At 57.0% G+C, this 26,978-nt stretch overlaps 1 protein-coding gene across 2 annotated transcripts; it reads left to right on the forward strand.

Moving 5' to 3' along the window:
- Window positions 1–2,872: 2,872 nt before the first annotated feature.
- On the forward strand, window positions 2,873–26,441 carry TRIM14 (tripartite motif containing 14). 2 transcript variants are annotated; one of them, XM_062207894.1, is made up of 6 exons: window positions 2,873–3,099; window positions 5,119–5,214; window positions 12,868–13,101; window positions 17,146–17,308; window positions 18,933–19,025; window positions 23,652–26,441. In XM_062207894.1, the coding sequence occupies exons 1-6, from the start codon at window positions 2,884–2,886 to the stop codon at window positions 24,185–24,187; spliced, it is 1,338 nt and encodes a 445-aa protein (XP_062063878.1). In that variant the 5' UTR covers window positions 2,873–2,883; the 3' UTR covers window positions 24,188–26,441. The 2 variants fall into 2 exon arrangements, with proteins under 2 accessions (XP_062063878.1, XP_062063879.1); XM_062207895.1 differs by lacking the exon at window positions 23,652–26,441 and adding an exon at window positions 19,305–20,535.
- Window positions 26,442–26,978: the final 537 nt, after the last annotated feature.

Here is a 26,978-nt window from a genome sequence, read left to right on the forward strand (position 1 = left end):
TTGTTTTTAGAGGATGCCTTTGCCTCCTGCTGAGTTCTGTTTTGAAGGTGAGCTAGAACGCCTCCCGGGGCAGGAGCGGCGTAGGCAGTGAGAGCCGCAGGACCCAGGAGGCTGTCCTGCCCGTGAAAGTCCCGCTGCGGGCGTCTCCCACCGCCCACCCAGTTCCACCGTGGCCCCTGCTTCTCTCTGTTGCATGCGTTGAGCTGCTATGAAATCCGTAATCCTTCACCTAGATTTCTTTATTTTTCAAAGATGGAAAACCAGTGATCTGGCCCAATGCCCTCATTTTTACAGGTGGGGAAACTGAGGCCCAGAGAGAGTCGAGTGAGGTTTGTTTCCGGGAGAGCTGGCCTCAGCTCCTGCTCTCCCGGGTCTGGGTGTCTGCCGTCACCGGTCTGATGCAGTTCTTGGCTCACAGAACCAGCATCTGCTGGTACTGCCCTTAGCTTGCGTGGTGAGTCCTTCCCCCTGTGGGACCTGCCACGCGTGACGCTGGTCTCTGGAGAACCATGTGTGGGGTGATGTCAGGAGTTTGCAGGAAGCTTGCAAAGGGGCCGCGGGGGGCTGACTTGGGGGGCAGTGAGTCCAGGTTCAGCCCAATCCCACAGCACAGCAGGAGAGCCACACCTTCCTTTCCCACCACAACCAGCCAGTAGTGGAAGACTGCTGACGGCCACCACCGAGGCCCTCAGGGGCATGGCCGGCTGCCGGCATGTTGTGGGCATTCAATCCAGGCTCACGGAGGAGGTGGAGGGCCCCCAGCCCTGGATGCCACGCACCTGCAGTCCCCCAGAGAGGTGGGACGGCAGAGGCCAGGCCGTCAGCCCAGCGGGCCCCGAAGTGTCTCTGTGGGCCTCCGTGGGGATCAGCTCTGGCCTTCTCACTGCTCACAGAGCTGCAGCCCAGCAGAGGAGCGAAGGGAGGGGCAGGCGACCCCGGAGCCGAGGCAGGGGCTGCAGGAGGCCCAGCCTGGGCCGGTTCATTAGTATCCCCCTGGGAACGTTCAGGACCTGAGGGGATGGCTGAGCCCCAGCGCAGACCAGCTGAAGCCGGGGCCTGTGGTTCTGCAGTGCCAGGGGAGGGGGACCCTGGGACTGGTCCTCTCTGCCCGTTCGCACTAAAGATGAGGAAGCCGGTGCACGCCCAAGAGGAACTGAGACTCAGAGCCAGATCCTCTGCAGTCCTGGCGGGCACCGCCTACAAAGCACAGGTGTTGTGCCAAGCCCTCCCCCACACCGAGATCTCGGGAGCCCCAGCTGCAGCACCAGGCGGCCCCGTGCTTCCCTCCCCCAGCCAAGGCTGACTCCCCTGGGACGCCTGCACGCCTGAAGCCCATGGTCCTTGTCGCGTTCCCAGCTTACCCTGGCGTGAAGCACTGGCCAGGCTTGCCTTAGCATGCTCCCTGGGGGAGAGGCCAAAGTCCAGGCACCATCAGGGCAGCGGGTGGCCGCCCCCAGCACTGCAGCGTTCAGGACGCCCGCCTACATCCGCTAGCACCTGCTGCTCCCACACAGGGCAGGCGACGCCGCCATCCACAGTCCCCAGGGTCACAGGGAAGACCCAGCCCCCCAGACGAGACGCAGAGAGCAGCCACCTCCTCCAGCTCTCCCCTCCCCGTGGAACCCCCTCCTCGCCTTTCAAAACAAAACGCAGGCATCTGAGAACAAACTCTTTTTTTTTATTATTACATGTAGGATAAATTATTTAAATTATTTCACAGTAAGGGAGAGGGATAGGTAATTTTTATCAGCTATTTTTTTAAGGCATCTTTTTTTTTTTAAGGTTAACGTTTTTGTTTATGTTCTTGCGCCGATGAAGTGGGACTCGGCCGGCATTCAGCGGGCGCGGCGGGCACTCAGCCCCTCACTCCACACCCGCCAGTGCCCTTGCTGTAGACTCAGGAACTGCCGGAGGATGACGTCAGCGCCTGGAGATGCGCTTGGGCCGGCTCCCCCTTAGCTGCATACTAATTGTACTTCCTGGAACAAAACTTGAGATTGCGTCATAAGGGGAAAACAGGAAGTCAGAAACCGATCTGTCTTTTAATATGAAACCGTGCCTGAGAGTTTGGATGATTGCTTTAATGTTTCTGAACTTCCTTGTACCTTTGTAAAAAAATTATAATAATAATAAAGACATGGAACTAAATAATGTGGAATCGTGCAATGGAAAGAATGTAACAAGATAATAAACCTCTGGCTAGACGTTTTAACACATGAAGCTTTCCTTGATTTGTTCCCAAAAGGTGTACCAATTAGGCACCGACTGTTTGGATCAGACACACCAGGCTGGGAAACAGGTAGGGCAGGTAGGGGCCCAGCCCTCTGCAGAGTTCTCAGAGTTGAGAGACTGGGAAAGGTCGGGGGCAAATGTACACAGTGCTCTGAGGAGCTTGGAAGACTTCCTGGAGGAGGCCATAGGCCAAACCCTATGGCCCTGAGTAGGGCAAAAGGGCATTTGGGAACCAGAACAGTGTGTCCCAAGCAGAGAGACTCCTGTCTGGAAACAATGGGTGGGGCACAGACAAGTCAGGGCGCCAATGGACCTTGTAAGGGGAGCTTGGCTTCGTCTTGGGGCTCCCAGGGGCTTTCCTACATCCCAGCAGAAAGCATAAGAGGGCAAGGGGAATGGGGGCCGTCTGCGCGGGAAACAACTGGCCGTTCCCTTCGGGGCGCGTCCCCGCTCCTGCCGATGCCACCTGCAAGCCAGCGCCGGTGGGAGGCGCACCCCTGCTGGCCGGGGACTCTGCACTGGGCCGGATGGTGCGCCCTGCAGCGCGGCAGCGGGGCAGCGGGGGTGGGGGAGCCGCCCTGCCCACCCCCAAGTTTCGATTCCCCGCGGAGCCCCGCCCCGCACTGCGGAAGTCCGGAGGCGCCGTTGCGGATGGCTGGCCCCGCGGCGCCGAGCGGGACCCCCGGGGGGCAGGGCCCCGCCGAGCTCGAGGGGGCGCACGGCTGGCGCTGCCCCGAGCACAGCGATCGCGTGGCCGAGCTCTTCTGCCGCCGCTGCCGCCGCTGCGTGTGCGCGCTCTGCCCGGTGCTGGGCGCGCACCGCGGCCACCCGGTGGGCCTGGCGCGGGAGGAGGCGGCGCGCGTGCAGGTGCGGAGCGGAGCGCGCGGCCCGGGGCGGGTGGGCTCGGCGTAACGGCCTGCTCCGCGCGTTACCGCGGTTGGGCAACCGAAGGTCGCCGAGCAGTCGCTCAGACGGCAGCCCTGCTGTTGAGAAGGGAGGGCCGAGGCCCTAGGCAGGGGCAGAGATGGGTCCGGGCATCGGTTAGGCTCCAGAGAAGGTGGGTTTGGGAGTGAGTCCGCCGCGCCCAGGTAGAGACCCGCAGCGGGTTCAGCGCCTGGCCCTTCGTTAACCGCGACGGAGGGAGCCCTCCCCTGGGCAATGGGCAGGGTGCTCCGAGGGTCACCGGAAGAGGCTGTGAGCTGAGGGCTGCCCTGGGGGGAGCAGCCTGGCCTGGGGGCCAGCTGCACCCACTGCTTCTCCCTTGCCCTCAGCACTCCACCCGACACAGCCTGTGAGCCACTTCCCAGCTAGCAGAAGGCCATGGAGGCTGGCCTTGAATTCTCGGCTTGGCCCTCACTCCTGTGCAGTCCTGCCGGGGGTCCTGCTGCTGGGGCCCCGGGGCCCTGGGCTGGCGGCCCCACCGCCCGGCAGGCCTGTGCTCTGCTCAAATACCCCTCTCACTCCGGGCTTCTAAGGCATGGGCTAGGCAGGCCCTGCCTGCTTGGCTCTGCCCGTGGTGAATGGGTCCGCCACTCCCACCTCCAGGAAGTCTTCTGGGATGAACTGGGCAGTGCATGGCACCACCGTGCTGGACAGCCTTGGAACTCCAGGGTGACAGTTGGTCCGCAGGGAGCAGCTGGAGTCCTGAAAAGAAAAGCAAAGCCTATTGTAGAGTTATGGGGCTGCTTTCCAGGGTCTCCCCTCCCCTCCCCTCCCCTCCCTTCCCCTTTGTCCCTTTGTGCACCCACTACCTATGACACTCCTGTATCCACACACAGCCCACTTACCCCTCATCCATTCCTTCATCGGGTGTAGCTTGGACAATGAGCCAAGTCGCAGATCAGATCCCTTCCCCATCCACAGGAGTTCCCTGGCTGGATGGCGGGTGGGGTGGGGGGAGAACTGACAGTGACCATAGGCAGAGGCCAGTGAGAGCCAGAAAGCAAACAAAACAGGCCAGGAAGCTGAAGAAGACTTCCTGGAGGAGGTGCATTGGCCGTGGCCCTGCCGGGTGAGCAGGGCTTCAGCAGGTGCCAGGCAGGACAGGAGAAGCACCTGTGGCTGGAGGCTCGGCCGCTCAGAGGATGGGGGCGTTCTTGGGACATGATGGACAGCAGCGGGATTTGAAGGCTTGGAGATCACAATGGGATAAAGCGGCCGAGGCCGTGGCTTACCCCTGGGTCATGGCCGTCCCCTGCCCGCCCCTCAGCCCTCTCCACTCCATCCCTTGCCTGGAACACAGCTGTGCACGGCAAGTGCTTGTTGGGGCTTAACAAAGCAGCTGGATTGAGCTCTCGGTGTTAGCCAGCACCCAGCAAACATCTCCTGCAAGCCTGTAGGGTTGTCCCCTAGGGTTGTTTCCAGTGGAGGACACTTGAGGGCAGAGGAGAAAAGTGACGGAGCAGAGCTGGCACTCGGGCCTCCGTCTCTCCTCCCCTCGCCGGGACACCGGGGTCTCCCCGGTAACTCTGCCTGATTCAGCAGACACTGCAGGCCCCTGTGGGGAGCTGGGAGCGGAGCAGGTGCACCCTGAGGAAGGCCACGATGAAGATGAAGCCGCACCCTGGGGGCACAGCGGGTTCAACACACAAGGGCCCGACAGGTAGAAGGGAGAGGGGGCTCCAGAGCTCAGGGCCCAGCACACGGCAGGTGACTGTCCAGGAGTGACTATCTCAAGGGTCCAAAACGCCGATCACCATCAAGGCTTGTCCTTGCACCCGAAGATTCAGGAACCCCGAGGTGGGCCTCTGAGGACTCGAAGCACCGCGGTCCCAGCTGGCTGTTTGGCTGGGCGAGGCTCTTGGGGTGGGGGTGGGGGCCACCCGGCAGGGGGCTTGTGAGCTCATAGTGACGGTGTTCCCACCTTCCCGACTCCCGCACGTGCAGAAGCACAGCCGAGAATGTGTAAAGCAGTTGGCGACCAAGAGGCAGCAGCAGGTGGCTCACATCGCCCACCTCGAGGACGTGGCGGCGAAGCTCCAGGCAAGTGCACTTTTCCTCCTTATTCTCTTCGGGATGCCCCGGCTACCACCATGACTTCGGGGTCTCCCAAGAAGGAGCCAGGGAAAAATAAAACAATTCCCCAGGGGCGGTCAGCGATTTGAAGTCCTGGGGCCTCTATAATCTAGGGGGGCCCTCTTTGATAAAAAGAAGAAAACACAAAACTGATAAAATGGGGGGCCCAGCAGGAGTTGCCCAAGTGAGAGGCCCCGCGGCCCCTGTTGTGTTAGTTTGCCTTCCATCTGCCCCCGAGCCTCGTGGGATGGAGGTGCAGCCTTTGCTCCTTGGCCGAGGCCCGCGCTCCATCCCCCCACCTCCACACTCCACAAGGCCTTAAATACAGCTTCAGGAATGTGCAGAGACCTCTGTAGGTTTTGCTGCCGTGTTGAAGTTAAATGCATTCCACAAATACATTGTCTTCAGCTTTTCCTTTTCATAATGTTTCTTTCAATAGGCTCTTTGAGGGTTTTAATTATATATATACATAGGCCTGTGCTGTGGCACAGCAGGGTGGCTGCTTGCAACACTCCCATCCCATAGGGGAGCCCCAGTTCAAGTCCCAGCTGCTCCTCTTCTGATCCAGCTCCCTGCTAATGCACCCTGGAAAGCAGCAGAGGATGGCCTGAGTGCTTGGGTCCCTGCTGCTCATTTGGGAGACCAGGATGGGGTTCCTAGCGTCTGGCCTCAATGTGGCCCAGCCTTGGCCTTTGCAGTCGTTTGTTGAGTGAACCAGCCAGTGGAAGGTCTCTCTCTCTCTCTCTCTGCCTTTCAAATAACCTTTATAAAGATTTTATTTATTTGAGAGCCCATATGGGATACCAGCGCTGCAGGTGGAGGATTAACCTACTGTGCCAGCCCCTCAATCTTTAAAATAACTAAAGGGCCAGCACTGTGGCATAGTGGGTAAAGCCACCGCCTGCAGTGCCAGCATCCCATATGGGCGCAGGTTCGAGTCCTGGCTGTTCCACTTCCAATCCTGCCCTCTGCTCTGCTATGGCCTGGGAAGGCAGTAGAAGATGGCCCAAGTCCTTGGGCCCCTGCACCCAAGGACTGCACCCTGCATGGGAGACCTGGAAGAAGCTCCTGGTTCCTGGCTTCAGATCTGCCCAGCTCTAGCCATTGTGGCCATTTGGGGAGTGAACCAGCGGATGGAAGAGTCTCTCTCTCTCTCTCTCTCTCTCTCTCTCTCCTCTCTCTGTATCTCCCTCTGCCTCTCTGTAGCTCTGCCTTTCAAATAAATCCTTACAAAAATAAAAAATTGATTTACTAAAAGGTAGCGACACAGATCTCTCCACTGGTTCACTCAGGTGGGACTGGGCCAGGCCAAAGCCAAGGAGCCAGGAACACATCCACGTCTTCCGCATTGGGTGGCAGGGACCCAGATACCTGAGCATCAGCTGCTGCCTCCAGGGGTGCGCATTTGCGGGACCCAAGCCCAGGCACTCTGGTACGGGATGTGGAGGTCCCAAACGGCATCTTAATTGCTGTGTTAAATGCTCACCCTATTTTGTAAATCTTTAATCCATAAAAATTGTGTATTGAGGAGAATCCCCTGTGATGTTTCCATACACTACACTGTGTGGTATTCCAGTCAGGGTTAACAGACCTCACATTTATGGAGAAAACATTCCAAGTTCTTCCTTCTGGCTTTTAAAATATATATATATATATATATATATATATATATATATATATATATATGAGAGAGAGCGCATTACTGTAGTCGCCCTGTGCAATGGGAGAGTGGAGCTTCTTCCTCCTAACTGTAGCTCGGTATCCGCTCACCAGCCTCCACCCACCTCCTTCTCATGGTTTGAGTGGGTGTTTGGGGCTCACGTTGCTGCTGATTTGCTATTTGCGAGAAAGTTGTTGCATCTTTTTTTTTTTAAGGATTTATTATTTATCTGAAAGGCAGAGTGACAGAGAAGGAAAGACAGAACCCAGCACTGCGCTAGGGGTGCCGGCATCACAGGTTGCGGCTTAACCGCCTTTGGCACAGTGCCCACCCCAGTGGTTGCATCTTTAGGGGACTTTTGTGGGTCCTCGGGCCTCTCTGGGCAGTATGGGCTGGGGTAGGGGGGCCCTTGCTGGACCTGTGCCGCTGAGCTGATTGGCCCACACGAGGGAGGGAAGACCGGCCCTGGCCATGGCAGTAGTGGTACCAGCTCTTCCTGAGGCCAGGCCCACAGAGGAGTGGGCTGGGGCCAGAGGGCTGCCACACACAAAGCCTAGCCAGGCCGCACCATTGGCCCCCTGTTCGCCATCTGCCCACCCCAGTGTGCTGGGGACATTTGCGGCTTGCACAAGTGGCTCAACTATTACTAGTGTCCCTCCTGTCTTGGCGAGCAGGGCTCTGGGCTCTGGATGATAAACTCAGTTCCATAGGGTTGGGCAGGTGAGAGGGGGCGTACCTGGAGGGATGGGGGAGGTACGCTGTCTGTGCATGTCTGGAGACACAAGGGTTCCGGGGGCCCCAGGGAGAGGCTGAGACCAGTGCAGAGGGCCCAAAGGCAGTTTTCAGCTCCATGTAAGTGATGGCTTCCTCCCTTCCTCCTTTCCTCCCCTCCTCCCTCCTTCCCTTCCTCCCTTCCTCCCCTCCTCCATTCCTCCCCTCCTTCCCCTCCTTCTCCTCCTTCCCCCCTCCCTCCCTTCCTCCCTTCCTTCCTCCCCTCCTTCCTCTCCCCCACCTTCCTTCCTTCCTTCCTTCCTTCCTTCCTTCCTTCCTTCCTTCCTTCCTTCCTATCTGTGAAATAGAATTACAGACAGAGAGAGGGAGAGACAGAGAGAAAGGTCCTGCATCGGCTGGTTCACTCCCCAGATGACTGCAACAGCTGGAGTTGAGCCGATCTGGAGCCAGGAGCTTCTTCTGGGTCCCCCACATGGGTGCAGGGACCCAATGATTTGGGCCATCTTCTACTGCTTTCTCAGGCCAGAGTAGAGAACTGGACTGGAAGAAGAGCAGCCGGGATTTGAACAGGTAGAGGCTTAGCCCACTATGCCACAGCACTGCCGCCCCCCACCCCCCATTTTCTTTCTTTTGACCCATAGCTTTTTAACTTCATACTTGGAATTACAGATCCACAGGGAGTGCAAAGATATCACAGAGAGGTTCCGTGTACCTTTACCCCCACTTGCCTTAGTTGTCTCTTACGTTAACTGTAGTGCAACTTCCAAACCAGGAAATCAGCTGTGTTCCGTGCCAGTTTGTTATCTGTGCAGACTCTCCCACCACCAGCACAGCCCATGTGCAGAACTGGTCCGTCCACCAAGGTCAGCCTCCCGCTGCACCTCGAGAGTCACCTGGGCTTCACCCCCCCACCATCCCAAACCCCTCCCTCCCCCCGGGGTGGGGCTCATTCCTTTTCCATCCCTGTGACTATGGCGTTTGACAATGTCATCGAGCAGGAATCACATGCACACTATCCTGACCGTCAGATTTTTTTCTCACGTCTCTGAGATCCATTAGTCTGCCTTTTGTTAGCACAACAGACTAGCCAAGACCAGCTGCTTATGAAGGAGAGGGGTGCTGCGGCCAGGCCAGCACAGCACCCAATGTCGCACCCAATGGGGAGACCAGGGAACACTCTGTCCACTGCCAGAGGTGGGGGCAGAGGCCCAGGCCCAGACGTCTGGTTACACCACGTGTTTATTATCGACAGTGACGTCACTGATTAATCACAAAAATTGTGCGGTTTTGTGCAAACAGGGTTTATGATGAGGGAGTTTAAACATGGTGAAATGGGACAAGAGAGCCGTGTTTGCTTGGGAGCTGGCAGTAAGAGAATCACACAGTGCAGGGGCCTTGAGGGGGGCTAATTATTAACCGGGGTGAACGTCCCGCTCACTGGAGCCAAGAGCATTTGCTTGGCTGCTGCAGCATCGTCTCAGCCGCCCTTTGCCATTGCTGACGTGACTTGACCGAGCACCTTTGCCATCTGGCCACGCCTGCCCTCAGCGGAACTCGGGCCATGCAGTGGTCCCCGACAGGGAGGTTTACTTCAGCTCCTGGCTTTGAAAATAACAGCCCCAGGAGCGAAGAAGGTCCTAGAAAAGTGACACCATTGCACGAGGGCAGGATCCCAGTGCACCGTGTGGCATCGTGGCCCGGTGTAGGCGGTGGCAGCAGAGGAGTCTGGGGCATGCGTGCTGCCTGGCTCCTGCGCACAGGCAGGGCAGGAGGCAGCGGGAAAGGCCTGAAAACCAGTGAGCTCGCTGTCGTCCGCATGTGGGCGGAGGTTTGCTGCTGTGAACCTGGTGATGGAGTCGAGTCTACCACTCCTTTCCAGGGAACGGTGATGGAGGACTTGGGCACTAACCCCCGCCCAGGACCCATGAATTTGATATTTTTTTTTCTCTTAGTCCCTGTTGCTAGGCTGCTCCCCTGGGGGCCAGTATATCCAGCTGTAGGGTCTGCTACCCCTCACTGTCTCTCCCACTGGGCTGAGAGGCCAGCATAGCCAAGTGGTAACGTTCTGCCTCCCAGCTTTCCAAATTTTCTTACAGTGAGCTCCTGACGCTTTTATAAATGAGCAAAAGGTGTGCGTACGTGTGCATGCGTGTGTGTGTGTCTCCGTGTGTGCATGGACACACGTGAGACTGGCTGTTTTCTGTAGAACACAGACATAGTCGGGGTTAGAATGCTCATAGGCTGTCCGAGCCAACCGGCCCTTAGTGGTAGGGGTACCGGAAAGAGGAAGTAACTTAGCACTGGTCACAGAGTAAGGTGGGGCCAAGTCCACCCTGGAAGACAGAAAGCACTTTGAGGGCCTTAGACAGACAGGAAGTGGTGACTCCAGCCTGGAAGAACCGGGCTGAGAAGTCAACAGGAGGTGGTGAGGCCGTGAGCGCCAGCAGGAAGCCACCCGCACCGTGGAACTGGCATCAGCATAGTGCAGTGGCCAACCAAGGACCCATGAGGCAGGAGCTGGGCCTGTCCCGTGGGAGCTGTAGGTGGAGGGGATTCTGGGAGGCAGCTGCTCTCAAGTGCCTGCACCGTGGTGGGGCACACCTGGGCCCCCACCCTCTGACCCTCTAGTTCCTCCTCCCACTGAGGATCCCGGAACTGTGCAGCCTGAAGAGTTCAGAGCAGGGCTGGAGACGGACAGGAAATGGATCAGAGACGCACACACACCCCAAGTATCAGGCCCAGAGCACCCCGTGGGTTGGGATGAAGAGCCTTGGTTATAGGAAGATGAGGACTTGGCCAGGCCAGGCTGCCAACCTTGACCGTGCCACAGGTCTCCACCCCACCACTAGGCGTGGCCGCCACTCTGCCACCTCCTGCCAGTCACTGCCCCAAAGCCAAGCGGCCTGGGAAGGTTGGCGAGCCCGCCTCCCCTCCCCAAGGCGGCCCCAGGAGAGGCGCCACAGTGGGGCTGCCCAGACCCGTCTCGAGTCTTCAGAAGACAGGACCCAGAGGTTGATCCGCACAGCGGCCGGCGCTCCGAGTGCAAAACCCCTGACCTTCCCTGACCAGGTTCACGGCTGCTCACGCCCACTGTCCTTGGACCCTTCTCTGCCCTCGTCCAGGGCTGCTCAGGACCCAACCAGAAAGCAGACCCGCTTGTTTCATCATCACAGTTCTCTCCCTGGCCTCTCTCTCCTCCTCACCACGCTGCGTAGTCAGCCTCACCTGCTTACCCTGCACAAAGCATCACAAAGGAAACAGACCCAGACAGCTCGGGTCCTGTCTCTTGGAAACCGCAATTATCCCGTAGCTTGCTCTTCTCCTCCTCCATCTTTTTCCTTCCTTTTCCTTCTTTCCTTCCTTCCTTCCTTCCTTCTTTCCTTCCTTCCTTCCTTCTTTCCTTCCTTCCTTCTCTCTTTCTTTCTTTCCTTCTTTCTTTCTTTTTTTATATTTTTCTCTGTGTATGTGTGTGTGTGTGTGGTCAAATATACAATTTATCATTTTAAAAATTTGGGGGCGTGGGTATTATGGCACAGTGGGCTAAGCCGCTGCTTGGGACACCCACATCCCATATCAGAGTGCAGGTTCAAGTCCCAGCACCCCTGCTGCCGACCCTTCTTGCTGACGCCTGGGAAGGCAGCAAATGATGCCGCAAGTATTTGAGTCCCTACCACCCACACAGAGGCCTGGATAGGGTTCCTGACTCCTGGCTTTGGCTTGGCCCAGCCTTGGTGTTGAGAATTTGGGAAGTGAGGCAGTAGATGTAAGACCTTCCTTCTTCCCCCTGTCTCTCTCCTTCCCTGTCACTCTGCCTTCCTTCCTTTTTTTTTTTTTTTAAGGGTTTTTTTGTTTTGTTTTTTTATTTACAGATAGAGTTAGAGAGAGAAAGGTCTTCCTTCTGTTGGTTCATCCCCTAAATGGCCACCACAGCCAGAGCTACACCGATCCGAAGCCAGGAGCCAGGTGCTTCTCCTGGTCTCCCATGGGGTGCAGGGCCCAAGCACTTGGGCCATCCTCCACTGCCTTCCCAGGCCACAGCAGAGAGCTGGACTGGAAGAGGAGCAACCGGGACCCAGAATCCGGCACCCATATAAGATGCCGGAGCCACAGGTGGAGGATTAACCAAGTGAACCAAGGCGCTGGCCCCAAGATTTTTATTTATTTGAAAGGCACAGTGAGAGAGAGAGAGAGAGAGAGAGAGAGAGAGAGATGGATCTTCCATCTGCTGGTTCACTCCCCAAATGACTGTACGGCTGGGGCTGGGCCAGCATGAAGCCAGGAGCTTCTTCTAGGTCTTCCACGTGGGTGCAGGCGCCCAAGGAGTTGGGCCTCCTTCCACTGCCTTCCCAGGTGCATTAGCAGGGAGCTGGATCAGAAGTGAGCAGCCGGGGCTCAAACTGGTGCCCAAATGGCACTGCAGATGGCACCTTTACCAGCTACACCACAATGCCAGGCCCTGCCTTTCAAATAAATAAGTAAATCTTTTTCTAAATTTTTAAACTATTTATTTATTTGAGAGGCAGAGTTAGAGAGAGAGGGAGAGACAGAGAAAGAGGTCTTCCATCTGCTGGTTCACTCCACAAATGGCCACAATGCCTGGAGTTGAGCTGATCCGAAACCAGGAGCCAGGAGCTTCTTCCTGGTCTCCCATGTGAGTGCAAGGGCCCAAGCACTTGGACTGTCTTCTGCTGCTTTCCAAGGCCATCAGCAGAGAGCTCAATCCAAAGAGGAGCAGCTGAGACATTAACCGGCGTCCATTTGGGATGCTGGCATCACAGGCAGAGGCTTAGCCCACTGTGCTCCAGCGCTGGCTCCTTTCTAAAACTTTTTAACTTATTTTAGAGGCAGACAGAGAGCTTGCCCATCCACTGGTTCATACCCCAGATACTACAACAGCCAGGGCTGAACAGAGGCCAGGGGCCAAAGCCAGGAGCCAGGAACTCAATCCGGGTCTCCCACGAGGGTGGCAGGAAGCCAACCACTTGAGCTGTCACTGCTGTCTCCCAGGGCATGCATTAGCAGCAAGCTGGAATTGGGAGCAGAGTGGGGATTTGAACCCAGGCACTCCAGTATTGGATGCCGGTGTCCCAAGCAGTGTCTTAACCACTGCCCCAAGTGCCTGCCCAGAGCCACCTTTCAGATCTTTTCCCATGTCAGAGTTTTTGTCACATCAACGCTTCTGGCTCTCCTGGTTGGCACACATTGCCTGCAATTGCTTCTCTTCTCAGGCCCACGCAGAGTCAAGTAAAACCTGGCTGACGGGGAAATTCGCGGAGCTCAGATTACTGCTTGATGAAGAGGAGGCGCTGGCCAGGAAGTTCATTGACAAAAACACACAACTTGCGCTCCAGGTGTACCGGGAGCAAGTTGAGTCTTGCAGGGAGCAAATGGACGTCGTGGACGAGCTCTCCAACAGGGTGTGGAGCATCAGCCAGGAGCCCGATGCCATACAGCTGCTGCAGGTAAGGCTGGGGTCTCTCCTCACAGCTGTCACCGCCGCCGCCATGCCGTCGTAGTCCGGGCGGCATTGAACACAGCATTGGCGTGCAACGTAAAGGCCCAGGGGATTGTCTTGTCAACATGCAGACCTTCTTGCCCCCGGGCACAAGTGGCCAGGAAGACACTGCACAGCTGGGAGTAATGAGATGGTGCTGACAGCCAGCACCTTGCGGGGCCTGCGTGTTCCAGGCACTTAACGTATCTTAGCCCCTATGGGTACCAGAGTGTGCAGAGTGGCTACTCCCACCGCATTTTGTGCATGAGTAGTTGGATCTGGGGCTGGAGCGGGTCGGGTAGGGAATGTGACACACCCGGGCTGGCGCGTCTGGGCAGTGGCAGAGCTGGGATCAGAAGCCAGGCCCCCGTGTCACCCTAGGCCCACAAGGCACCCTGCTTGGCCCCCTGCCTGGAGAAGTCCCTTGTGAAGGGGCGGGAGTCCTCTCGGCTGAGCAGCTCCAGTCCACTCCCGGGAGAGAGAAGGACGGTACTCTTCGGCCGCTGGCCTTTGTCCAGGAAGAGCCCCAAGAACAGCCCCCGTGCCGGTCACGGCTGTGGTTCCTGATGGGGTTCCTGTCTTCAAGGAACCACGGAAGGCATTGCACTGGGTGTCAGAACCCTGTGCGCTCACCTGTGCACGTGGGTTGCCTTTCCACTCTTCTAACTCTGCCTCTTCCCTTCTTTGTCCTGGCTCCCGGGGAGCTCGAAGCCACGGATGCTTCAACGAGCTAGGGAAAGACTTCACAGGGCACCTTATGCGTCGCTCCTCAGTCTGGCTTCCGGCTGAGCTCTTAACTCTGGTTTTCTCACAGCAAAGGAAAATCTCGCAGTATCAGATGACCTTTGCAAGATGCTTTAAAGGCTGCGGGATAACCAATTCTAGCTGGGAACAGTACCAAGCCAGTGAGGCCGGTCCCGGGGGGGGGGGGGGGGGGGGGAGCCTACTTCTACTCCCAGGCCTTTGTGTGACCTCGGGAAGTTGGGCCTGAGCCTGCCAAATGCTGGCAGAGGCGCTGTCCTGGGCACTCTGGGAGGGACAAGATGTGCATGGTGGTGGATCTGTTTGTTTAACCGGATGGTGATGGTTAAAGCTGTCTAACACAACAATCTGCTCCCAGGAGACAGGACAGTGAGAGAGAGAGAGAGAGACAGAGAGAAAGGTCTTTCTTTTGCTGCTGGTTCACCCTCCAATGGCCACCGCCGCCGGCACGCTGCGCTGATCCGAAGCCAGGAGCCAGGTGCTTCTCCTGGTCTCCCATGCAGGTGCAGGGCCCAAGCACTTGGGCCATCCTCCACTGCGCTCCCGGGCCACAGCAGAGAGCTGGACTGGAAGAGGGGCAACCGGGACAGAATCCGGCGCCCCGACCGGGACTAGAACCCAGTGTGCCGGCACTGCAAGGCGGAGGATTAGCCTAGTGAGCCGCGGCGCCAGCCTGCTATGCTTAGCTCATAAGACAACATTTCATGGCTTTGTCACCCCTCCCATCCTCTATTTTTAATTCCCTTTGTTTCAAAGCCACTGATTTTAATCATTCATCATTCCTTTCTCCGATGTGTTCATTCATTCATTGAGCCCGGCCCGTTTTCATTCACTCATTGAGCCCGGCCTGCTGCTGGCCACCAGGAGCTCAAAGCTGGGAGAGGAGACCGGCTCAGCAGCAGTACTCACAGTACGGGGACTTCCAAAGTGAAAAACCCGAGTCAGGAGACAAGCTTATGGAGCACGTGTTTGGCACAACGGTTGCCACGCTGGAACAAACCCTGAGTACCTGGGCTCCGGTCCTGGCTTCTGCTTCCTGCTAATACGCATGTGCACCCTGGGAAGCAGAAGTGACAATGGCCTAAGTCGTTGGGTCCCTGCCACCCATACAGGGAGCCTGGATTGAGTTTCTGGCCCCTGGCTTCAGCATGGCCCAGCCCTGGCTGTTGCAGGCATTTGGGGAGTGAACAAGAAGATGAAAAATTTCTCTGTCTCTGTCTCTCCTCTACCTTTCAAATAAAAACGAAAAAAAAAATTTAAGATGTATTTATTTATTTGAAAGTCAGAGTTACAGAAAGAGAGGGAGAAGCAAAGAGAAAGAGGTCTTCCATCCGCTGGTTCACTCCCCAAATGGCTACAATGACCAGGGCTGGGCCAATCCGAAGCCAGGAGCCAGGAGCTTCTTCCAGGTCTCCCAGGCAGGTGCAGGGGCCCAAGCACTTGGCCATCTTGCGCTGCTTTCCCAGGCCACCACAGAGAGCTGGCCTGGAAGAGAAGCAGCCAGGACTTGAACCAGCGCCCATATGGGATGCCAGCACCACAGGCTGTGGTTTTACCCACTATGCCACAGCACTGGTCCCAAGGAAAAACTTTTAAAGATAAGCTTATTTTGATGCAAAAAATAAAAAAAAAAAAAGTTGATATCCATAGCTCAAGCAAGCTAACAAAAGTATGTCCAAGAAATGTCTGTACTGGGAGGGGGACATCAGGAAAGACTTCCAGGAGAGAAGTGGTCGTGAAGCTGGTGTGAGTAAACGAGCCAGTGCTCACCAGATACCCATAGAATCTTCAAGAAATTCATGGAAAGTTCACATCATAAAAAATATGATAAAAAACGATAAAAATAAATTTAAAATATTTCAACATGTGGACCAAAATAAACATATCCTTTAATTCCATTTTTAAAATATGTATTTTATTTATTTGAAAGGCAGACAGAGTTTTCCCTTCCACTGGTTGATTCCCCGAGTGCCCACCACAGACAGGGCTGGGCCAGGCCGAAGCCAGGAGCCTGGAACTCAATGCAGGTCTCCCACGTGGGTGGCAGCATCCCAATTTCCTGAGCCATCACCAGTGCCTCCCGGGGTGTGCATGAGCAGGAAGCTGGAGCTGGAGTGAGCTGGGATTCAAAGCAGGCGCCCTAACGTGGGCTGTGGGCAGCCCAAGCAGCAGCTGAATTGCTACACGGAACGCCCGCCCCTTTCATTCATTTGCTGTGAACCTTTGGGAGTACTCTCACGTAGAGAGAATGTCCCAGGCAGGGAGGGGCTTTGTCCATGCAGGCTGGAGAGCGCCCCAGGGTTCCGCCTGGCTCCAGGAGGGTAGGGGTGTAAGCAGGGGTACTGGGAGGCACAGCTGCACTGGGAGGCCAGGGGTAGGTGGGGAAGGGCCTTAGGTGCCCAAGAGAGCGGAGCCCGGGCCGTGTTGTGAGCTAAGGGACACATGGTCAGTGAATGCTTTAGAGAGGTCACCGGGGTGTGGGGGGTCGAGGATGGCAGACCGGGGCCCAGGGAGTGGGGGGAGGCTGCACAGGACGTTGGGAGAAGACGATGGTGGCCTGGAGCCAAACGCGGACCATGGGGAGGGGGCGGAGGCGGCGACAAGCGGGTTCCAGAGCTGCAGCACAGGGCCAGCGCTCGGCCTCCGTCCAGCGGAGTCCTTGGCTGCTGACTCCAGCTTCCTGCCAACCTGCACCCTGGGAGACAGTGACGATGGCTGAAGTAGCTGGGTCCCTGCCGCCCACGTGGGAGACCAGGACTGGGGTCCCAGCTCGCCGCTGTCCCAGGCATTTGGGGAGTGAACCAGAGGATGGGAGCGTGTACTCTCTCTGCCTCTCAAGGTAATTCATTGGCGAAACAAGAGAGATGCAACAGGATTGGGATTGGAAGTGGGAGATGAAGTGGGGGGTGGGGTGGGGATGCCCAGGTTTCTGGCTTGAGAGATGGGAGACTGGGGCTCTTTGCGGGTCTGCACAGGCGAAGCGTACGTGCGCTTGGCTAATACACTGCTTTGTCCCTTTATAAATATTGGCTTGGGGACCTTCTGTATGTCGGCCCCGAGCTAGAGGCTGGAGATCAGGGTCGCCAGGGGCTGGCACTTGTCCTCCATCGGCCCCCAGCCCTGCCTCTCACACCCACTTTGCCCTCTGGGCCAACCTCCCACCTCCCTGCAGCTGCTGGTGCCCTCCCGGGGGACACCGGCTGGCCTGGGGGCAACAGCCCTGACCCCACGCCTCCCGCCCCCCACGCAGGCGTATTTGGCCACAGAGCAGGAGCTGCAGCGGCACCTGAGCCTCGGGGAGCTGAGCCACCCGGAGCCCCTGTCCTTCGAGCCCGTCAAGAGCCTCTTTAAGGGCCTCGCCGACGCCGTGCGCAGCGCCTTGCGGACGCCGCTGGACGTGCGCCTAAAGGAGAGTAAGTGGCCGGGCGGCCGGCTTCACGGGCCCAGCTGCCCTGCAGCCCGGGACCCCCGCCCCGCCTGCTGCCAGGAGCGCCCCTCCCACACGGAGGCCCTGGTGGGGGGCGGCCAATCCAACCCACTTAGCACCTCACACCTGCCCCGATCCACAGCTCCTGGGCTCCACCGCGCCCCACCGCACCGCAGCCCTGCCTGCCCTGGGCTCCCACCGCACCGCACCGCACCGCGCCGCGCCGTAGCCTTGCCTGCCCTGGGCTCCCAGGCTCCAGGGCCAGCTCTTGCTCCTCCTCTTCCTCCATCTGGCGCCAAGCCCCAGCAGCCCTGTGAGGAGGGCTGGGCCAACTACACTCACCTGGGAGGCCTTTCCAGACCCTTCCCTTCCCAGGAGCCCCCACGCCCACCTGAGGTGTGCATGCCATAGACACATGGGTCCCCTCCTTGCCCCTGAAGACCCACTTGGGGTCCAGCGCGGAAGCTCTGCAGGTGGTGCAACGCAAGCCATCAGCGACCTCTCTCCCCTGAGTCCTTGACTGTTACAGGCCGGGCACCCGGCACAGAGCCAGGCTCCGGCGTTTGCGGGCTCACAGACTGGGGGCCAGAGGCAGACACGGGCACGGAGCAGGTGACCAGAGCCGCTCTGAAGAGGAGAACTACAGCAGGGCGAGATGAGCGGGGCGGGAAGAGGAGGAGGCCATCTTAACACATCTGAGAAGGGGGCATGGGAGGCGGCCTGGAGGGGGCGCTCTGCAGGCTCCTGCGGGGTCGGAAGCGCAGGAGAGCCTCCGGGGCCAGACTCCCAGCTCTCCTGCCCCCTGGCCCTGCCATCCTGGGCGAGGCCTCGGTTTGCACACCTGTAAACTGGACACAGGGATGAGAGCCCCCTCCCGTGAGGGCTGAGTTCTCACTTCCAAAGTGCCCGGGGTAGGATGGGCCCCAGCGTCCTGTGTGGGACGGCGACAGCTGTCGCACTGTTAACACCTGGGGAATGTACTCCAGGCACAGGATAAGGCCCTGAGGGTCAGCAGAGGGGACAGGAGGAGGAGGAGGAGAGACACGGAGCAGAGAGGCGCAGGGGTTCTGACCCGAGCGACGGGAGGAAGTTGTCGTTTTCTGAAATGGGAAAGAGCATTTGGGTTGGGAGAGAGTGAGGGGTTTGGAGCTGTTGCCTGTGAGAACTGCAGGTGGTGAGCTCACACAGGCGATGCTGATTCTAGAGTTCTGGGGTGGGGAAGTCTGCCCCCCCCCCCCCGCCCCGTGATGAGTGCTGGGGGAGTGATGGGGTAGGGGAGGAGCCGCTTCAGACTGGCTGCCTGGGGGGAACTGAAGAAGCAGCATGGGCAAGGCCGGGGGCGGAGTCAGGCAGGGGGCAGCAGGTGCAAGGGCCCCACGCAGACTTCTGAGCCCCGCCTCCCCGTGGTGATCCTCAGTGGCCTCTGGCCAGGCCCTGCTCAACACTGGCCTGCACTGCTGTCTCATTGTCATGAACTTGGCGGGTGCCGAGAATTTGCCTTTCCTTCTCAGACTTGCATGTGGTTCACCAGGAGAGACGCGGTATTTTTAGTCTGGAATGGGCAGCCGATGCCGGAGCTGCAGGCACTGATTTGTCACCATCTGTTGCAGACGTGAACTGCCAGCTCTCCGGCCCTTCCTGCACCAAGCCAGGTGCCTTGTGGAAAACAAGCCCCTCACCAGAGAGGTCGCTCCTCCTCAAATGTGAGATCCGGGGCGCAGAGGGGAAGGGGGCGGTGGGGGGACGTGGGGGCGAGAGGAAGCATGTTAGCGTGAGACAGAAGCGATGCATGCTCACTGCAGACAAGAGAAAAAAATCACTTAGGACCCCGCTCCCGGGCGTAACAGTCCTTGGAGCTTTCCTGGCATATCCGGTAGACATATGTGGATTCATGTATCTGTTTTTTTCAAACGTGGTGTCATACTATACCTACTGTTTTGTAATCTGCATTTTCATGTGCTGATATATTGTGAACATCTTAGTTTTCTCAAAGGAAAAAAAAAATCTGCAGGTAATTCCTGTTTCTTGTAGAAGAGCAGAAATGGTAGCCATATACAAAGCCACCGTGCCCGTCTCCCAGAGCCCACTGCTGCGGCTGCTTCGGCACGTGTTAGACGCCTTGAGCTCAGCATGCGTGATGCGGCTTCAAAAAGTTCGTGGAAATCCGTGTTCTTTAACTCCACTCTCCCGTGAACTTTTTAAAGCCCCTTTGGCTATGTGCATATATTTTTTCCAATGCTATATCATCTTCCAGATACTCCTTAGCTCCTTTTTGGATTATTTTTCCAGGACTAATTTCTCCAAATGGAATCACTGGGTCAACCTTTTTTAAGATACGAAATGCATAAAGAAAAGTGCACCAATAAAAGGTGTACGGCTCAGTGATTTTTCTTTTCAAGATTTATTTACTTAAAAGTTGGAGTGACAGAGAGATGTCTTACATCCACTGGTTCATTCAGCAAATGGCTTGCAACAGCCGGTGCTGAGCCAGGCTGAAGCCAGGAGCCTAAACTCCATCCAGGTCTCCCATGTCGGTGTCAGGGGCCCAAGCACTTGGACCTTCTTCCACTGCTTTCCTAAGTGCATTAGAAGGGAGCTGGGTTGGAAGTGGAGCAGCCGGGACTCGAACCAGCGCCCATGTAGGATGCCAGTGCCGCAGGTGAGGGGCTTAACCTGATGTGCCACAGCGCCAGTCCCTCAATGACTCTTTAAGAGTGAACACATTCTGTAATTTTCTTCAGATCAAGAAATGGAAATTTCTCGTGCCCAGCAGCCTTGCTCATGCCCTGTTGTGAACTGTCCCCAAAGGACAGCTCTCTTGTGGCTTGCTTCCTTCACTCAAGATTTATGAAAGTGTCCCACATTATTGCGTGTAGCAGTAGCCCGGTCATTTTTCACTGCTGCATAGTATTCCATTATTTGGATTTAGCACTTTATTCACACAACTGATGGGCATTCAGCTTTGCTTGTTGTGAATAATGTTGCTATAAAATTCTTACGCATGACTTTATCTTTTTTTTTTTTTTTGAGAGAAAGAGTTTCTGTCTTGTGGGTCACTCCCCAGATATTGCTATATTGCTCCAGGCTTTTCTGGAACTAGGGGCTGGGAACGCCATCCAGGTGTCCCATGTGGGTGACAGGAAACCAATTACTTGAGCCGTCACCACTGCCTGCCAGGGTCCATATTATCAGGAAGCTGGAGCCAGTGTTGAACAGGGGCATCTTTTTTTTTTTTTTTTTTTTGGTCAGGCAGAGTGGACAGTGAGAGAGAGAGACAGAGAGAAAGGTCTTCCTTTGCCGTTGGTTCACCCTCCAATGGCCGCTGCAGCCGGCGCACTGCAGCCGGCGCACCGCACTGATCCGAAGCCAGGAGCCAGGTACTTCTCCTGGTCTCCCATGCGGGTGCAGGGCCCAAGGACTTGGGCCATCCTCCCCTGCACTCCCTGGCCATAGCAGAGAGCTGGCCTGGAAGAGGGGCAATCGGGACAGAATCCAGCGCCCCGACCGGAACTAGAATCCAGGGTGCCAGTGCCACAGGTGGAGGATTAGCCTAGTGAGCCACAGCGCCGGCCAGGGACATGGGCATCTTTAACAGCCAGGCCAGCTGCCCACCAGCTGTGCGTGTCTCAGGCACACACATATGCACTCCGCTGGCAATTTCCCCAGGGGTTAGAGAACCACTTCTCATGGGTGCCTTGCACATCCCAGATGGTGCCCAAAGGCAAGAAAAAAGAAAAGGTGAGAATAAAGATTGGGGAAAAGAGAAAAACAAAAGACCACTAAGTGAACTTATAACAGTTACTGTAAGGTCAGTGTGCAGAAACAAACTCTACTTCTACATATTAGCAGCAATTCAAAAATCAAATTTCAAAGGTCTATTTTCCATAAATTTTTTTTTTTTTAAACTGGGCAGCAACCTAACGGAGGAGGTGCAGAAGCAGCCCCGGCCGCTAGCAACAGACAGGCAGAGCGGCCGGCGAGCCCCTCCCTGTGAGCTTCCTTGGCTGCTGTCGCCAGGCCACTGGGTTTGCTGACTTCTGCCGCCCGGCTCTAGGCTCCCAGGCCCACAGGAACCTCGCTGGCATGAAATCAGCCCGAGGAGCGCCCTCTGCAGGCTGTGAAGGGGAACTTTCCCTTCCTGAAGTCAGAGGAGCGACCTTGCCTGCTCTTTGTCATACAGGGCCGGGGGATTGGGCCCTGGGCCTCTTCAGGGGGCCTTTCTTCTGCATTCCACACTCGGTGTCATAAAGATGTCACTTCTTCCCAAGTGACCTGGGGATTCCATTCAATCCTCTTCAGAGTGTCCAAAGATATGTGTGTGTGTGTGTGTATGACAAGTTGATCTTAAAACCTATATACAGACAAAAGGGCAGAGAATCACCGTGTGGGGGTTGCAGAACAAGATTCAAAGGTCAGGATTGTATTTACACGCGATCACTTGGTTGATGGCAGCAGTAGCATGACAGCACAGAGGAGAAAGGTACCAGCTGGGGGTGGGCCTGGACGCCAGGTGAACAGATGATGGCTCAAGTTCTCGGTTCCCGCCGCGCACCAATGGAGACCCAGATGGAGTTCTTGGGTCCTGGCTTCGGCCTGGCCCTGCCCTGGCTGTTGTAGACATTTGGGAGTGAACCAGTGGATGGAAGATTCTCTCTCTTTCTCCCTTTTCCTATGCCACTCTGCTTTTGGTTCAAGTCCCAGCTGCTCCACAAATATATATGATAGGTAGAGTTATAGACAGTGAGAGAGAGAGAGAGAGAGAGAGAGAAAGGTCTTCCTTCTATTGGTTCACTCCCCAAATGGCCGCCATGGCCGGCGCTGCGCTGATCTGAAGCCAGGAGCCAGGAGCTTCCTTCTGGTCTCCCATGCAGGTGCAGGGCCCAAGGACTTGGGCCATCCTCCACTGCCCTCCCGGGCCACCGCAGAGAGCTGGACTGGAAGAGGAGCAACCGAGACTAGAACCCGGTGCCCATATGGGATGCCGGTGCCGCAGGCAGAGGATTAACCAAGTGAGCCATGGCACCGGCCCCCACTCTGCCTTTCAAATAAATAAAATTTATATTAAAAAAAAAAGCTTTTAGGAAGTAATATAAAAAAAATTTACCAGGGATGGTGCTGTGGCATAGCTGGTTAAGCCACCGCCTACAGTTCCAGCATCCCATATGGGCACCGGTTCAAGTCCCAGCTGCTCCACATCTTATCCAGCTCTCCGCTAACAGTAGAAGATGGCCCAAGTACTTGGGCCCCTGCACCCATGTGGGAAACCCAGAGGAAGCTCCTGGCTCTGAGGAGTGAACTAGCAGATGGAAGATTTTCTCTCTCTCTCTCTTTCTCTCCCCCTTTCTCTGTAACTCTTTCAAATAAAATCTTTTTTTAAAAAAAAAAAAAAAAACCCACATTGACCATTTTCCAAAATTGATGAAGTGGACCTTAACAAGATTAAGAATTTCTATTCATCAAAAGACACTCCATAGAGTGAAAAAGCAAGCCCTAGAGCACAAGACGATACTGTATTTGGTTTCAGAAACAGGTATTCAATAAAATTTAGAATTACTAAAAATCTGTAAGCAAAAGGTAGGCAGTCAATGTAGAAGTCAGCAAAGATGTGAACCGCTGTGCCACAGAGGAGCACAGCCGTGGCAAGGCACAGGCCCATTCAGACCTCAGGGACAGCGCTGGAATTTCAGAACCTGATGCTGCCACGGCACAGGCAGACACGTCTGTGGAGCACACCACGTCCCCCGTGGTCCACATGTTGTCTTCCATAGGAAACTGGATGCCGACATGCAAATAGGGCTACCCCTGTTCTGGGGAGAGTACCACAGACCCAGCCACTCCTCGCCCAGGGCTGTGCCCTAATGTAGCAGTCAGACACGGGAAAATAAAAGCACATTCGTGCTTTCAAGCACTTTTTTTTTTTTAAGCGTAAATATTAGAGGATTGGATTGTAATGTGTCCATCCATGCCTGTCGTAACCGACTACTCCAGGCGGCTACATGTTCGTGGATGTATCAGTAGATTTTAAAAAAGCGGATGGCTCCAAACCATGGGTAGTGTGACACCAATACTTAAAAAAAAAAAAAAAAAAACCATAAAGTTGCACGTTATGGGTGAAAAGATTGGAAGGACACACCCCCAGTGTTAACAGCGATGGGATGGTTTTTAAATGCTGATTTCAGAAACTGGCAGTTCAGTTCCACGCGCCCGCCCCCCGGCCCCGTCCCGCACTCCCCCTCCCCGCCCTGGAGCCCCCGGGTGCACCGCTCGCGGGGGGCGGGGTCGGGCGCTGGCCCCGCCCACCAGCGCGGCCTTGTCCCCGCCCCCCGCAGATGCGCGCACGCCCACGCTCGACCCGGACACGATGCACGCGCGCCTGCGCCTCTCGGCCGACCGCCTGACCGTGAGCTGCGCGCTGCTGGGCCGCCTGGGGCAGCCGCCCGCGACGTGCTTCGACGAGCTGTGGCAGGTGCTGGGCCGCGACTGCTTCGCCGCCGGCCGCCACTACTGGGAGGTGGACGTGCAGGAGGCGGGCGCCGGCTGGTGGGTGGGCGCGGCCTACGGCTCCCTGTGGCGCCGCGGGGCCTCGGCCGCCGCCCGCCTGGGCTGCAACCGCCAGTCCTGGTGCCTCAAGCGCTATGACCTGGAGTACTGGGCCTTCCACGACGGCCAGCGCAGCCGCCTGCGGCCCCGCGACGACCCCGACCGAGTCGGCGTCTTCCTGGACTATGAGGCCGGCGTCCTGGCCTTCTACGACGTGACGGGCGGCATGAGCCACCTCCACACCTTCCGCTCCACCTTCCAGGAGCCTCTCTACCCGGCCCTGCGGCTCTGGGAAGGGGCCATCAGCATCCCCCGGCTGCCCTAGGGGCCAGGGCCCCGAGCGATGGAGCGATCGCCCCCAGGCCTGCGCCTGGCAGTCCCTGGCCAGCGGTCTGGATGGATGGTTTTTCTCCTAGGCTAATTTCAAGCAAGTCCCCAAAGTAGTGTTTCTTTAGTTCAGGTTTCTGAAAGGGACCTGCCCTCGGGTGAGCCCTCCTCTCTTTGCATCCTGGCCTTGTCAGTGCGTTCCTCAGCCTCAGAGCCGCCGGGCCTGGCCCACAGTAGGCACTCAGTGGATATTTGTGCGTGGATGATAAGGCCTTGTAGCCCTTAAGGGCCCGAGGGTCTGCTGGATCGGCCCGTCTGGCCCCCACCCCCGGCAGCAGCTACACGAGCTTCTTAACACTTCCTGGTTTCAACCTTCTCCCATCTTCATCTCCTACCCTAAAACCAGAGGGACCTGCCTGCGACCCTGCGGAACCTCTTGGAACTGCTGAGTCTCCCACGCGCACACGAGGGTTGTCCAGCGTGCCCTGGGCGCCTCTGGCTCCTCTGTCTCTTCTCAAAGGCCCCCAGTCCAAGTCTTGTCACAAAAAATCACTGCGCTTTGCTGCTGCGCGCCCCCACCCGCCACAGCCCTCACACCCACATGTATACAGGGCAACCCCTTCTTCTCTTTGCCTGTCTCGGTGGTCCCCAGGCTTGCCTGCCCAGGGAGGGCTCTGCGGGCCACAGATATCCCTCCACTACCAGAGCCTTGAATCTGGAACCCGTCTTTGCAGCTCTCAGGGTCACGGCCCACCCTCTAAGGTCCGGGAGTCTGTTCCCCGACAGGCAGTGAATGGCCGGCGGGCAGCTCTCACTGGGTCAGAAACAGCTGGGTTGGGACGACCTGGCCGGTCACCCTGCCTCACCTCCTTGTACTTCTGACAATAATGAAAGGTCCTGACCGAAACAGCAGCTACTTCACATTACCTCCGGGGTGCCACTCTCTTCAGCCTCCCAGACAGATGAGGGTCTGGCCTGTCTTGAGGCCCAGCTCTCAACCTGGGAGGTCTGAGTGCTTATTCATTTCTCAGGGGATGTTGGGAAGGAATCGCAGGTGGCTGTCGCTAAGCAACCACACCGGCAGGTCTCCCAACCCTGGCAGGCCGGAAAGGAGAGCGCTATTAGTGGGCGTTCTGTGCACTTCCAGACATCCCAGTGCTCCTCAGAGCCAGATGTTGCCAAGGAAACCCTGAGCGCTCAGGTTTCTAAAACGAAGCCACGGAAACAGGAGCCAGGGAGCAGGTGTCCCCAGGAGGGAGGTCAGCTCCCCTTGGGCTCTGGAGGTTCTGCATCCTGATGTGTCAGTCCCTCTTGGGTTGGAAGTGGGGCGTGTGAAAGCATCTCCCCAGAAGCTGGCTGGGGGACCAGGGGAGCAGGAGGAAGAGTCCCAGCTGAATCCCCCGTCTGTTGAGTCTGAACCATGGAGAGTCACCTGTTGTCCACTTTAAGTGGACAGTGCAAACTAGGACACAAGGCAAGAGGGACCCCGGGAGTGCCTTTGGTTTTAACCACTAATTGAAAGGAACGCTAGCTGGGTAATGTCCAAGTGGGCTGCTCCAGGATTCCCGGGAAAGGGGAACCGGACCCCACCCTGGGAACGGTGCCAGAGTGAATCCTGATGGGCAGAGGCCACCAAGCCCTGCCTCACCCCTGGGAGGCAGGCGTTCACCCTGTTCTGCACAGGGTGAACTGTAGACAGAATGAGTCACTGGCCCAGGGTCACAGAGCTAGTGTCTGGGCCTGGGCTGTGGCTCCAGGTGTGCGCACGCTTGTGGCTTGTGTGCTCCTGGTCCCCTCTCTCATTGAGCTCCTGCCCATGATGCTTTGCTTTTGCCTGGTTGCTCTGTGGGACTTGGCATGATTCTGCCTTTGCATTCCCTTCCTAGGGCTCTGGGACAGGCTCTGTACCCAGAGGGGGCTGGTTTGAGTTTGGGGTTCATGAGCTGGAACTGCAAGTGCTATATAAAAGAGCCAAAGGGTATGAATTTGCCTTAAACCCTCCGCACCATGCTGGGATCTCACAGCATCCAGCGGAGCTGCCACTGCGCCTGTGTCACAGCCCGGGGAGGGTGGGGGCCGGGGGAACAGCTGACGTGCCCTGCTGCCACAGGCAGTAGCAGGGGCCTCTCTGGGGCCCGTGTCTTATTCTCCTCCCAAGTTGAAGCCGGAGACACGTCCTTACTGACAGGGCAGACGTGTGTACGTGCGTTTCAATGACAGCAGCTTTGTGGCTTTGTTGTAATAAAGGATGAACGTTGTCCCTTTGAACCGAGTTCTCTGCTGGGAGTCGGTGTTGCTCCAAGTGGGCGACACCCAAGCCTGGGCAGGCCGTCGTCCATCTCGAATCCGTCTACCACCATCCGTCCTATGGTAGCCAGCAGGGCCATGACTGTCTCCAGCAAGGGGAGCCGATGCTCAGCAGCTCCTACCCAAGGCAGTGAGACGCACGGCACTTTGGCATCTTTGTGACCGTCCATTCGCCACCCTGCAGCCATCTGGTCACCTAATTTTGAGATCTTAGGGACACTTCCTGCCCTGTGGTATCATCTCTTCATCCCCCAGTTCCCCTTTGTTAGTGCTGCCAGCCTAGGAGAGCAAAGCCCTCCTAGGAGAGGACGTGGAGATGGCCCCGTGCAGCCCGGCACAGTGGGCAGAGGATTCCGCACAGAGGCGGGGCGGTCAGCTCAAGGAAGCAAGGTGGGGGCTGGTGTGGTGGCGCAGAAGGAAGGGTAGGCCGCTGCGTGGGATGCCCACGTCCCCTGAGACAGCGCCAGTTCAAGTCCCGGCTG

This window comes from Lepus europaeus, chromosome 12, assembly GCF_033115175.1.
Source record: "Lepus europaeus isolate LE1 chromosome 12, mLepTim1.pri, whole genome shotgun sequence".
NCBI classification, from domain to species: domain Eukaryota; kingdom Metazoa; phylum Chordata; class Mammalia; order Lagomorpha; family Leporidae; genus Lepus; species Lepus europaeus.

What these genes read in the sequence shown, in the direction of transcription:
- TRIM14 (XM_062207894.1), top strand. Translation starts at nt 2,884, where the DNA reads ATGGCTGGCCCCGCGGCGCCGAGCGGGACCCCCGGGGGGCAGGGCCCC. An exon ending in AGGAGGCGGCGCGCGTGCAG is followed by an intron (nt 3,100 to 5,118) that starts GTGCGGAGCGGA and finishes CCGCACGTGCAG; the next exon opens with AAGCACAGCCGAGAATGTGT. An exon ending in ACGTGGCGGCGAAGCTCCAG is followed by an intron (nt 5,215 to 12,867) that starts GCAAGTGCACTT and finishes TTCTCTTCTCAG; the next exon opens with GCCCACGCAGAGTCAAGTAA.